Here is a 13,644-nt window from a genome sequence, read left to right as displayed (position 1 = left end):
TGACAAAAACTTCTGGTTGCATCATATACAAATCTTCTTTAAGAAATCCATTAAGGATTGCAGTTTTGTTATCCATTTGCCAGATTTCATAAAATGCGACAATTGCTAACATGATTCGGACAGATTTAAGCATAGATACGAGTGGGAAACTCTCATCGTAGTCAACACCTTGAACTTGTCGAAAACCTTTTGCGACAATTCTAGCTATGTAGATAGTAACACTACTATCAACGTCCGTCTTCCTCTTGAAGATCCATTTATTTTCTATGGCTTGCCGATCATCGGGCAAGTCAACCAAAGTCCATACTTTGTTCTCATACATGGATCCCATCTCAGATTTCATGGCCTCAAGCCATTTTGCGGAATCTGGGCTCATCATCGCTTCCTCATAGTTCGCAAGTTCGTCATGGTCTAGTAACATGACTTCCAGAACAGGATTACCGTACCACTCTAGTGCGGATCTCACTCTAGTTTACCTACGAGATTCGGTAGTAACTTGATCTGAAGTTACATGATCATCATCATTAGCTTCCTCACTAATTGGTGTAGTAGTCACAAGAACAGATTTCTGTGATGAACTATTTTCCAATAAGGGAGAAGGTACAATTACCTTATCAAGTTTTCTACTTTCCTCCCACTCACTTCTTTCGAGAAAAACTCCTTCTCTAGAAAGGATCCATTCTTAGCAACGAATGTCTTGCCTTCGGATCTGTGATAGAAGGTGTACCCAATAGTTTCCTTTGGGTATCCTATGAAGACATATTTCTCCGATTTGGGTTTGAGCTTATCAGGATGAAACTTTTTCATATAAGCATCACAATCCCAAACTTTAAGAAATGAAAACTTTGGTTTCTTGCCAAACCACAATTCAGATTGTGTCATCTCAACGGATTTAGATGGTGCCCTTTTAAACATGAATGCAGCTGTCTTTAATGCATAACCCCAAAACGATAGTGGTAGATCGGTAAGAGATATCATAGATCGCACCATATCTAATAAAGTACGGTTATGATGTTCGGATACACCATTACACTGTGGTGTTCCAGGTGGCGTGAGTAGTGAAACTATTTCACATTGTTTTTAATTGAAGGCCAAACTCGTAACTCAAATATTTTACTTCTGCGATCATATCGTAGAAACTTTTATTTTTGTTACGATGATTCTCCACTTCACTCTGAAATTCTTTGAACTTTTCAAATGTTTCAGACTTGTGTTTGATCAAGTAGATATGCTCATATCTGCTCAAATCATCTGTGAAGATCAGAAAATAATGATACCTGTCGCGAGCCTCAATATTCATCGGACCACATACATCAGTATGTATGATTTCCAACAAATCTGTTGCTCGCTCCATTGTTCCGAAGAACAGAGTCTTAGTCATCTTGCCCATGAGGCATGGTTCGCAAGCATCAACTGATTCATAATCAAGTGATCCCAAAAGCCCATCAGCATGTAGTTTCTTCATGCGCTTTACACCAATATGACGTAAACGGCAGTGCCACAAATAAGTTGCACTATCATTATTAACTTTGCATCTTTTGGTTTCAATATTATGATTATGTGTATCACTACGATCGAGATCCAGTGAACCATTTTCATTGGGTGTGTAACCATATAAGGTTTTATTCATGTAAACAAAACAACAATTATTCTCTAACTTAAATGAATAACCGTATTGCAATAAACATGATCAAATCATATTCATGCTCAACGCAAACACCAAATAACACTTATTTAGGTTCAACACTAATCCCGAAAGTATAGAGAGTGTGTGATGATGATCATATCAATCTTGGAACCACTTCCAACACACATCGTCACTTCACCCTTAACTAGTCTCTGTTCATTTTGCAACTCCCGTTTCGAGTTACTACTCTTAGCAACTGAACTAGTATCAAATACTGAGGGGTTGCTATAAACACTAGTAAAGTACACATCAATAACATGTATATCAAATATACTTATGTTCACTTTGCCATCCTTCTTATCCGCCAATCACTTGGGGTAGTTCTGCTTCCAGTGACCGGTCCCTTTGCAGTAGAAGCACTTAGTCTTAGGCTTAGGACCAGACTTGGGCTTCTTCACTTGAGCAGCAACTTGCTTGCCGTTCTTCTTGAAGTTCCCCTTCTTCCCTTTGCCCTTTTTCTTGAAACTAGTGGTCTTGTCAACCATCAACACTTGATGCTCTTTCTTGATTTCTACCTTCATTGATTTCATCATCATGAAAAGCTTGGGAGTCGTTTTCGTCATCCCTTGCATAATATAGTTCATCATGAAGTTCTACTAACTTGGTGATGGTGACTAGAGAATTCTGTCGATTACTATTTTATCTGGAAGATTAACTCCCACTTGATTCAAGCGATTGTAGCACCCAGACAATCTGAGCACATGCTCACTAGTTGAGCGATTCTCCTCCATATTTTAGCTATAGAACTTGTTGGAGACTTCATATCTCTCAACTCGAGTATTTGCTTGAAATATTAACTTCAACTCCTGGAACATCTCATATGGTCCATGACGTTCAAAAACGTCTTTGAAGTCCCGATTCTAAGCCGTTAAGAATGGTGCACTAAACTATCAAGTAGTCATCATATTGAGCTAGCCAAACGTTCATAACATCTGCATCTGCTCCTGCAATAGGTCCGTCACCTAGCGGTGCATTAAGGACATAATTCTTCTGTGCAGCAATGAGGATAAACCTCAGATCACGGATCCAATCCGCATTTTTGCTACTAACATTTTTCAACACAATTTTCTCTAGGAACATATCAAAATAAACACAGGGAAGCAACAACGCGAGCTATTGATCTACAACATGATTTGCAAAATACTACCAGGACTAAGTTCATGATAAATTTAAGTTCAATTTAATCATATTACTTAAGAACTCCCACTTAGATAGACATCCCTCTAATCCTCTAAGTGATCACGTGATCCAAATCAACTAAACCATGTCCGATCATCACGTGAGATGGAGTAGTTTCATTGGTGAACATCACTATGTTGATCATATCTACTATATGATTCACGCTCGACCTTTCGGTCTCCGTGTTCCGAGGCCATATCTGTATATGCTTGGCTCGTCAAGTATAACCTGAGTATTCCGCGTGTGCAACTGTTTTGCACCCGTTGTATTTGAACGTAGAGCCTATCACACCCGATCATCACGTGGTGTCTCAGCACGAAGAACTTTCGCAACGGTGCATACTCAGGGAGAACACTTCTTGATAATTAGTGAGAGATCATCTTATAATGCTACCGTCAATCAAAGCAAGATACGATGCATAAAAGATAAACATCACATGCAATCAATATAAGTGATATGATATGGCCATCATCATATTGTGCTTGTGATCTCCATCTTCGAAGCACCGTCCTGATCACCATCGTCACCGGCGCGACACCTTGATCTCCATCGTAGCATCGTTGTCGTCTCGCCAATCTTATGCTTCCACGACCATCGCTACCGCTTAGTGATAAAGTAAAGCATTACAGCGCGATTGCATTGCATACAATAAAGCAACAACCATATGGCTCCTGCCAGTTGCCGATAAAATTTAGCATCATGTCTTGACCATATCACATCACAACATGCCCTGCAAAAACAAGTTAGACGTCCTCTACTTTGTTGTTGCAAGTTTTACGTGGCTGCTACGGGCTTTAAGCAAGAACCAATCTTACCTACGCATCAAAACCACAACGATAGTTTGTCAAGTTGGTGCTATTTTAACCTTCGCAAGGACCGGGCGTAGCTACACTCGGTTCAACTAAAGTTGGAGAAACGGTCACCCGCTAGCCACCTTTGTGCAAAGCACGTCGGGAGAACCGGTCTCGCGTAAGCGTACGCGTAATGTCGGTCCGGGCCGCTTCGTCCAACAATACCGCCGAACCAAAGTATGACATGCTGGTAAGCAGTATGACTTATATCGCCCACAACTCACTTGTGTTCTACTCGTGCATATAACATCAACATATAAAACCTAGGCTCGGATGCCACTGTTGGGTTTCGTAGTAATTTCAAAATTTTCCTACGCACACGCAAGATCATGGTGATGCATAGCAACGAGAGGGGGAGAGTGTGATCTACGTACCCTTGTAGATCGACAACGGAAGCGTTAACTTGGTTGATGTAGTCGTACGTCTCCACGGCCCGACCGATCAAGCACTGAAACTACGGCACCTCCGAGTTCTAGCACACGTTCAGCTCGATGACGATCCCCGGACTCCGATCCAGCAAAGTGTCGGGGAAGAGTTCCGTCAGCACGACGGCGTGGTGACGATCTTGATGTACTACCGTCACAGGGCTTCGCCTAAGCGCCGCTACAATATTATCGAGGACTATGGTGGAAGGGGGCACCGCACACGGCTAAGAATATGATCACATGGATCAACTTGTGTCTCTAGGGGTGCCCCTTGCCTCCGTATATAAAGGCTCAAAGGGGGGGGCTGGCCGGCCAAGAGGTGGCGCGCCAGGAGGAGTCCTACTCCTTCCGGGAGTAGGACTCCCCCCTTTCCTAGTTGGAATAGGATTCGCGGAGGGGGGAAAAGAGGAGAGAGAGGAGGAAGGGGGCCCGGCCCCCTCTCCTTGTCCTATTCGGACCAAAGGGGGGAGGGGCGCGCGGCCCATCTCTGGCCACCTCTCCTCTCTTCCACTAAGGCCCACTAAGGCCCATATACCTCCCGGGGGGTTCCGATAACCTCCCGGTAATCCGGTAAAATCCCGATTTCACCCGGAACGCTTCCGATATCCAAATATAGGCTTCCAATATATCAATCTTTTTGTCTCGACCATTTCGAGACTCCTCGTCATGTCCGTGATCACATCCGGGACTCCGAAAAAACTTCGGTACATCAAAATGCATAAACTCATAATATAACTGTCATCGTAACCTTAAGCGTGCGGACCCTACGGGTTCGAGAACAATGTAGACATGACCGAGACACGTCTTCGGTCAATAACCAATAGCGGAACCTGGATGCTCATATTGGCTCCTACATATTCTACGAAGATCTTTTATCGGTCAGACCGCATAACAACATACGTTGTTCCCTTTGTCATCGGTATGTTACTTGCCCGAGATTCGATCGTCGGTATCCAATACCTAGTTCAATCTCGTTACCGGCAAGTCTCTTTACTCGTTCCGTAATACATCATCCCGCAACTAACTCATTGGTTGCAATGCTTGCAAGGCTTCAGTGATGTGCATTACCGAGAGGGCCCAGAGATACCTCTCCGACAATCGGAGTGACAAATCCTAATCTCGAAATACACCAACCCAACATGTACCTTTGGAGACACCTGTAGAGCTCCTTTATAATCACCTAGTTACGTTGTGAAGTTTGGTAGCACACAAAGTGTTCCTCCGGCAAACGGGAGTTGCATAATCTCATAGTCATAGGAACATGTATAAGTCATGAAGAAAGCAATAGCAACATACTAAACGATCCGGTGCTAAGCTAATGGAATGGGTCATGTCAATCAGATCATTCAACTAATGATGTGATCCCGTTAATCAAATAACAACTCTTTGTCCATGGTTAGGAAACATAACCATCTTTGATTAACGAGCTAGTCAAGTAGAGGCATACTAGTGACACTCTGTTTGTCTATGTATTCACACATGTATTATGTTTCCGGTTAACACAATTCTAGCATGAATAATAAACATTTATCATGAAATAAGGAAATAAATGATAACTTTATTATTGCCTCTAGGGCATATTTCCTTCACTTATATGGGTGGGCGCGACTATGCGTCCCCACCAGCCTGGTAAACCTCGCTTATCTCCCAAGCGCCGTAATCAATGGCGCGGTTGGGTTACCCACGCCCGTATTGATGAGAATCCCGGAATAAGGGGACACGACCTCTGCTTTGACAAGACGTGCCAAGGAAACCGCCTCGCTAAATGCGCTGAGGTAGAACAGTAAATAAAGACTTGGCCGTGGTGTGATGTCACGCTACGGAATACGTCAGCAGATTAGATTTGTGTAAATATTATTCTCTCTATGGCAATATGTGGAAACTTATTTTGCAGAGCCGGACACTACCTTTGTGTTTAAAATCTTCTACGAAGTATTTGGAGGAGGAACCCGCCTTGCAATGCCGAAGACAATCTGCGGGTCGGACTCGTCGTCATTGAAGCCTGGTTCAGGGGCTACTGAGGGAGTCGTGGATTAGGGGGTGTCCGGATAGCCGGACTATACCTTCGGCCGGACTCCTGGACTATGAAGATACAAGATTGAAGACTTCGTCCCGTGTCCGGAAGGGACTTTCCTTGGCGTGGAAGGCAAGCTTGGCGATACGGATATGTAGATCTCCTACCATTGTATCCGACTCTGTGTAACCCTAGCCCTCTCCGGTGTCTATATAAACCAGAGGGTTTTAGTCCGTAGGACGAACAACAATCATACCATAGGCTAGCTTCTAGGGTTTAGCCTCTCTGATCTCGTGGTAGATCTACTCTTGTACTACCCATATCATCAATATTAATCAAGCAGGACGTAGGGTTTTACCTCCATCAAGAGGGCTTGAATCTGGGTAAAACATCGTGTCCCCTGCCTCCTGTTACCATCCGCCTAGACGCACAGTTCGGGACCCCCTACCCGAGATCCGCCAGTTTTGACACTGACAACGGGCCACTTTTCTGATCAAATACCTAGGCCTCCCACTTTCAGTTTGGCAACTTAAGAAGATGGATTTCCAATACCTTGAGGATAAGGCGACCAGAAAATTGGTTTCCTGAGAGGGCCAAAACATTACTACCATCGGTTGTACGACTCTTGTTAGGCCGGTCATCTCCTCCCAAGCGGTGTTCTCCATCACGCCCCTCGTTGTGCCTCAGGGCTGCCTCGATAGCCTTAACAAAATTGAGAGGGCTTTTCTTTGGTCCGGTGCGGACAAGACAACGGGAGCCAAATGCAAGGTCAACTGGAAGGTGGTTTGTAGACCAAAAGAATACGGTGGCCTGGGGGTGCTCAACACCGACAAATTCGCACGTGCTTTTGCGACTTCGATGGTTGTGGTATGAATGGAACGAGCCCCGCAAATTATGGGTTGGCCTGAGAAACCCCTACACCGTCAAGGACTTCGAGTTTTTCTATGCTTCTACGACTATCATGGTGGGAGATGGTGCCAAAACGCCTTTTTGGGATTCCCCGTGGCTCCTTGGTCACAAACCTAAGGATATTGCACCGCTCATCTTCGAGGCCTCGAAACGAAAGAGTTGGAAGGTCCGTGAGGCCCTCAAGGGGAACGCTTGGATACTCAAGATCAACCAAGTCGCGGTTATAACCGTAGCCCACATTCAGGAATTTTTCACTTTTTGGATGCTCCTGAATGATGTCCACCTTCATGAGCAAACTGAAGATACCATCATCTGGAAGCACGCGAACGACGGGATATACACGGCGGCCACTGCGTACAAGGCTCAATTCCTAGGCTTGACTCTTTCCCCCTTGGACCGTATGGTTTGGAAGGCATGGGCACCTTCAAAGGTTAATTTTTTTGCGTGGTTGGCAATACAAGATAGGATTTGGATTGCCGATCGTTTACAGCAATGAGGTTGGCCAAATTGTTGCCTCTGCAAACTTTGCAACAGGGAGCAAGAAACGGGTGCCCACATTTTCTTCAAGTGCCGCTTTACAATTCGGATATGGAAGTCTCTCATTGAGAGGCTTGGTCTCGCGCACATAGATACACCCGAGTGGCACATGTATGAATCCGTCTACGAATGATGAGACAAGAGAACCGACAATCGCAACCCCAACCGGTAAGCTTTGGCCTCTCTCACCATACTTGTCTCCTGGACCATTTGGAATGAAAGAAATGCACGGGTGTTTCGTCATAAGAGTGCGCCAACGACCATTCTTCTCACTGCCATTGTCCACGAGGCCAAGCTTTGGGTGACCGCGGGCACAAAGAAATTAGGAGATATTTGTATGGGCGAGTAATTGCTATGCCGTATTTATGGGTGTTGTAAAACTCTAAACTTTGTTCTCTTTTTATTTAATTGATGAGGCAAATCTTATGCCTTCGTTTCAAGAAAAAAGAAATATGTTTCCGCATGTCCTCGGTGAAAGTCTTAGCTTTATTTTTAAGACCTTGATAAGTGTCACTGTGGCATGAACACATGGCAATTCTGAATATTTTCTTTGGCAAATTTGGGGACATGAGAATAACAAATTTCTTTTCGGATGGCGAATTTCAGTTCTTTTTTCGGACGACAACTTTAGTTGTAAAAATCGTTAGGACCGGAGTGCTTCGTGTCACACGTGTGAGTGTGACACTTATGATTTGAGTTTTTTTTTAACCTCTGGACCTCTTTGCACTTTTTTATATTCAAAATTATTAAAAGCATGAATGAATTTATCTGATCGCAGAACAAATAATCAGTTTTACTCAGACGAACAGGAAAACAAACACTAAACCAACACCATGAGAAAACACGTAGAAAATCTTACTGTATATTTATTTACGGTGTGTTAGCAACCATATGGTATTGGCAATTGGCATGGCTCGGCGTGCTAAATATGGAACCGCAAAAGGAAAATGAGTTCCAATTACGGAGTCCTTTTTTTAGAGTCTCTGGGGTCCTTTATTAAACTCACTCCCTCGGTCCCTCCGATCTCCGGAACGTTCCAGAGTACTATAGTAGGAGCACAATAAAAAAACCAAAACCGCAAGGAGCCTAAGCCCAGCCAACTGACATGCGGGCCACACCATCCCAAGTCGCCGGGCCCAACGACCCGTCGTCCCCCCAACCCCCCGTCGTCTCCCCTTCCCGCACCTGGCAGAACGTTCGAGAACCCCTCTTCCGACTATATAACCCTGGCCCCGGCGCCCGTCCCCTCCAACCTTGCGTCCCAGAACCCGAGAACCCCTGCTCCAGAGCCCTAACCCTAAGCCATCTCCTCTCCTCCCAACCCCAGCGCGCGCGTTCCAGGAGCTTCCGGTGCCGGCGGCGCCATGGCTTCGGAGACCGAGACCTTCGCCTTCCAGGCCGAGATCAACCAGCTGCTCTCGCTCATCATCAACACCTTCTACTCCAACAAGGAGATCTTCCTCCGCGAGCTCATCTCCAACGCCTCGGATGTAAGCTCCCTCCCCCGCGCTCCCCTGTAATGCTGTGATTCGCGGCTCTGTTTAGATCCGTGCGCGATAGGGCCCTTTGCCGTACCGATGTTCAGTAGATCGGGTGCGTTTGTCGGTTCGCGCCGGTTAGTGCATCGGATTTCAAATCCATCGACGAACCTGCGGTTTGTGCGATGTTCTGTTGTCTGTGAGTAGGACGTGGCTACACATTTGTTTGTTCTCTGTCCTGTTGCACGTGCGAGTCTCCATGATTAGAGCTAATTGACTGTTATAAAAGCTTAGGAAACATCATTACTTGCATCGTAAGTTTCCATGTATGTGCTAGTGAGTAGTATAACGTAGATGTGCATTTGTTTGTTCTCTGTATGTACTGTCGCACGTGCAGATCTACATGATCGAGCTAATTGTACTGTCCTAAAAGCTTAGGAAACGCTCACTGGATATGTTTGTTTATTCTCTGTACAGTCGCACGTGCAGATCTTCATGGTTAGAGATTATTGGACTGTTATAAAGGCTTAGGAAACGCTCACTTGAATTATAAATTTTCCTATAGGCGGACAGGCTTTATAAAATGTAAAACAATCCCATGACTAGATTGCCTGTGTGCTAATTTTGTTGGATCTGTGTTTAAATTCGAATTCCTAAGTAGCTTTGCATGGTTGTAGCATAGCTTTTCTGATTCAAACTAGATTTGGATGGTTGGTAGGTTATTGCGTATGTAATCTACATCTATGTTAAATAAAAAATACAGGCTGATTCTACTGTAATGCATTATTAGTCAAAACTTTGATTTATGTTTGCATTATTTACTAGTTTAATCTGTGAGACTCACACTACATTGTGTATTTGGGTGCTTTGTTGTGCAGGCGTTGGATAAGATCAGGTTTGAGAGCCTGACTGACAAGAGCAAGCTGGATGCTCAGCCAGAGCTGTTCATCCACATAATCCCTGACAAGGCCACGAACACACTCACGCTTATTGACAGTGGTATTGGTATGACCAAGTCAGACCTTGTGAACAACCTTGGTACCATTGCAAGGTCTGGCACCAAGGATTTCATGGAGGCACTGGCTGCTGGTGCTGATGTGTCCATGATTGGTCAGTTTGGTGTCGGTTTCTACTCTGCTTACCTCGTTGCTGAGAGAGTCGTTGTGACCAGCAAGCACAACGATGACGAGCAGTATGTGTGGGAGTCCCAGGCTGGTGGTTCCTTCACTGTGACACGTGATACTACTGGAGAGCCCCTTGGAAGGGGTACTAAGATCACCCTCTACCTCAAGGATGATCAGGTACAAAACTCAAAAGTCTTCCCATTATTTACTTTCTCATGCTACCTGTTCTGTTCACATTTTAATATGTTCCTGTTAGATTGAAATGCTGTTCATGTTACTTTTGTTCAAACTCCCATGTTTCTGTGAATGTACTGTTAGATTGAAATGCTGTTCATGTCTTACTTTTGTTTCTATGCTCTGGGGTTGTAATGGAAGGGCGTACCTGTTCTTGTTGATTAATGATGCACAGTATTGGGAGGGTTCTGTAGGTAATTCATTTGCTGCTGAAACTTGAGTTGTATACTGATCATAGTGCTATGTTTTTGGCATGTCTGTTGTTGAGTTTAATTGTTTACCCTTCTTATAGATTCAGTTAGTATAATTGTTACTATGGCTTTGTTGTGATCATATATGTCTGTTGCAGTTGAATTTGATTGTTTACCGCTGTTCTAGATTCAGTAAGTATAATTGCTGGCATGAATCCCTTAAAATGAGCCATTACTGTTGTCATTGCATGAAATTGGACCAGTATAATTAGTGCCATCCTAGATTGTTGATGCTAGCTAGTTTCTACTACTACTGTTTTTGTTAGTACTGCATTTGTGCCAAGTGGCTTAGGCCATTTGGGCCGACCTCAACTCATGTGCTATTTTTACTTTGGGACATTCAAAATCATAGTGCTATGTTTTTGGGATGTAGCACCTTTCATTGATGCTAATGGGTATTTTTAACTGAGGCATGTGACTTGTCCCTGACAATTTAACTATTGTTCTGCAGTTGGAGTACCTTGAGGAGCGTCGCCTCAAGGATCTGGTGAAGAAGCACTCTGAGTTCATCAGCTATCCCATCTCTCTCTGGACGGAGAAGACCACTGAGAAGGAAATTTCTGACGATGAAGATGAGGATGAGAAGAAGGATACTGAGGAGGGCAAGGTTGAGGAAATTGATGAAGAGAAGGAAGAAAAGGAGAAGAAAAAGAAGAAGATCAAGGAGGTTTCTCACGAGTGGAACCTGATCAACAAGCAGAAGCCCATCTGGATGAGGAAGCCTGAGGAGATCACCAAGGATGAGTATGCTGCCTTCTACAAGAGCCTGACAAACGACTGGGAGGAGCACCTTGCCGTCAAGCACTTCTCGGTGGAGGGTCAGCTTGAGTTCAAGGCCGTCCTCTTCGTTCCCAAGAGGGCCCCCTTTGACCTCTTTGACACCAGGAAGAAGCTCAACAACATTAAGCTCTATGTGCGCCGTGTCTTCATCATGGACAACTGTGAGGAGCTGATCCCAGAGTGGCTGAGCTTTGTCAAGGGCATTGTTGACTCTGAGGATCTTCCCCTCAACATCTCTCGTGAGACACTCCAGCAGAACAAGATCCTCAAGGTCATCAGGAAGAACCTTGTGAAGAAGTGCATCGAGCTCTTCTTTGAGATTGCTGAGAACAAGGAGGACTACAACAAGTTCTATGAGGCTTTCTCCAAGAACCTCAAGCTCGGCGTCCATGAGGACTCCACCAACAGGACCAAGCTTGCTGAGCTCCTGAGGTACCACTCCACCAAGAGTGGCGATGAGCTTACCAGCCTCAAGGACTATGTGACGAGGATGAAGGAGGGCCAGAACGACATCTACTACATCACCGGTGAGAGCAAGAAGGCTGTGGAGAACTCTCCCTTCCTTGAGAAGCTGAAGAAGAAGGGCTACGAGGTGCTGTACATGGTTGACGCCATTGATGAGTACTCCATTGGCCAGCTCAAGGAGTTTGAGGGAAAGAAGTTGGTCTCTGCCACCAAGGAGGGCCTGAAGCTTGATGACAGCGAGGAAGAGAAGAAGAGGAAGGAGGAGCTCAAGGAGAAGTTCGAGGGGCTCTGCAAGGTGATCAAGGAGGTGCTGGGCGACAGGGTCGAGAAGGTGATTGTCTCTGACCGCGTCGTCGACTCGCCGTGCTGCCTGGTCACCGGCGAGTATGGCTGGACCGCCAACATGGAGAGGATCATGAAGGCCCAGGCCCTGAGGGACACGAGCATGGGCGGCTACATGTCCAGCAAGAAGACGATGGAGATCAACCCGGAGAACGCCATCATGGAGGAGCTGCGCAAGCGCGCCGACGCGGACAAGAACGACAAGTCTGTCAAGGACCTGGTGATGCTGCTGTTCGAGACCTCCCTGCTCACCTCTGGCTTCAGCCTCGACGACCCCAACACGTTCGGCACCAGGATCCACCGCATGCTCAAGCTGGGCCTGAGCATCGACGAGGACGAGGAGGCTGCTGAGGCTGACACGGACATGCCGCCGCTGGAGGAGGACGCCGGCGAGAGCAAGATGGAGGAGGTCGACTAGGCGTGTGCATTTGCTTGCTATCCGAGTACTAGAGCTAGCTTATCTTTTGGGTTACTGTCGCGTGGTCGGTTTGTCTTTTGTGGTTTACTGTGCCTAGCCTGCCCTAATGGGGCTAGGGGAGTGGTCTGTGGAGTCCCCGGAACTGCGTATCGTAATCGTTGCTTATATATATCATCTTTAGTGCTTTCGAGTTAATTTTTGCTCACTTTGCTTTCTGCTGGCCTTCTCGTCCTTTTTTCATTTCATTTGCGAATCCCGTATTTAAAGCTCTTTCTCGAATTTGGTGCTGACTTGTTCTTATGATTAGAATTTATATCTCTTTCAGTTGTGAATTAGAGTCGAGCAGCTGAAACTGAGTACTTGAAATGTGATCTACACAAGAAGCCTTGGGCTGCTTTTAAAACGTACTTGAAATGTGATAAGCCTGAATATATATGGCTTTCTTGTGTAGAAAGAAAGTGACTCCTGCAGCTTACGTTGATTCCTGATCTGTGGCTGGGAGTGGTTATGTTTTTACTGCCTCCTGGATGGCCCAACCAGTACAATTCTGTATCTCCTGGCCAGTATTTGAAAGTCAATTGTGAGTAATTCAGCAGGATCGAAAAGAACCAAATTTTGTTGTAAAGATTGCCAGGATCTAATTTTGAGAATCTCATCAAGTCTCTAAAAGAATTACGGATGGCCCAACATTACAGAACAGAGACAGTGCAAGAAGAGAAGCTCTGTTCGATGTCAAATTCAGATATGAAGCGCATAGAGCAACCCAGATATGAAGCTTTAGATGGTTTAGGCTTTTGCAACAAATTCAAACCTATCACATCGAGCTGGATGACCCCGGCAATTTCCTGATTGTGCACTTCTGAAGAACACGCCTTGCATCTAAAGCCAAGTCTGGTGCTGCATATGACCTGAAGACTTTTTTCTTGGTGGCGCCTGAGCTTTATTTTAAG

General features: G+C 45.2%; 1 protein-coding gene across 1 annotated transcript; it reads left to right on the top strand.

The window, feature by feature from the left end:
- The first annotated feature begins 8,803 nt into the window (after positions 1–8,803).
- Positions 8,804–12,889, top strand: LOC125519667 (heat shock protein 81-1). Its single transcript, XM_048684398.1, has 3 exons — positions 8,804–9,092; positions 9,959–10,381; positions 11,141–12,889. Exons 1-3 carry the CDS (start codon positions 8,967–8,969, stop codon positions 12,692–12,694), a joined length of 2,103 nt encoding a protein of 700 aa, XP_048540355.1. The 5' UTR covers positions 8,804–8,966; the 3' UTR covers positions 12,695–12,889.
- The last annotated feature ends 755 nt before the right edge of the window (positions 12,890–13,644 follow it).

The sequence above is a fragment of the Triticum urartu genome, chromosome 7 (assembly GCF_003073215.2).
Source record: "Triticum urartu cultivar G1812 chromosome 7, Tu2.1, whole genome shotgun sequence".
Taxonomy (NCBI): Eukaryota; Viridiplantae; Streptophyta; class Magnoliopsida; order Poales; family Poaceae; genus Triticum; species Triticum urartu.
Note: the sequence above shows the minus strand (reverse complement) of the source record. Positions and strands in the feature narration are given on the sequence as shown.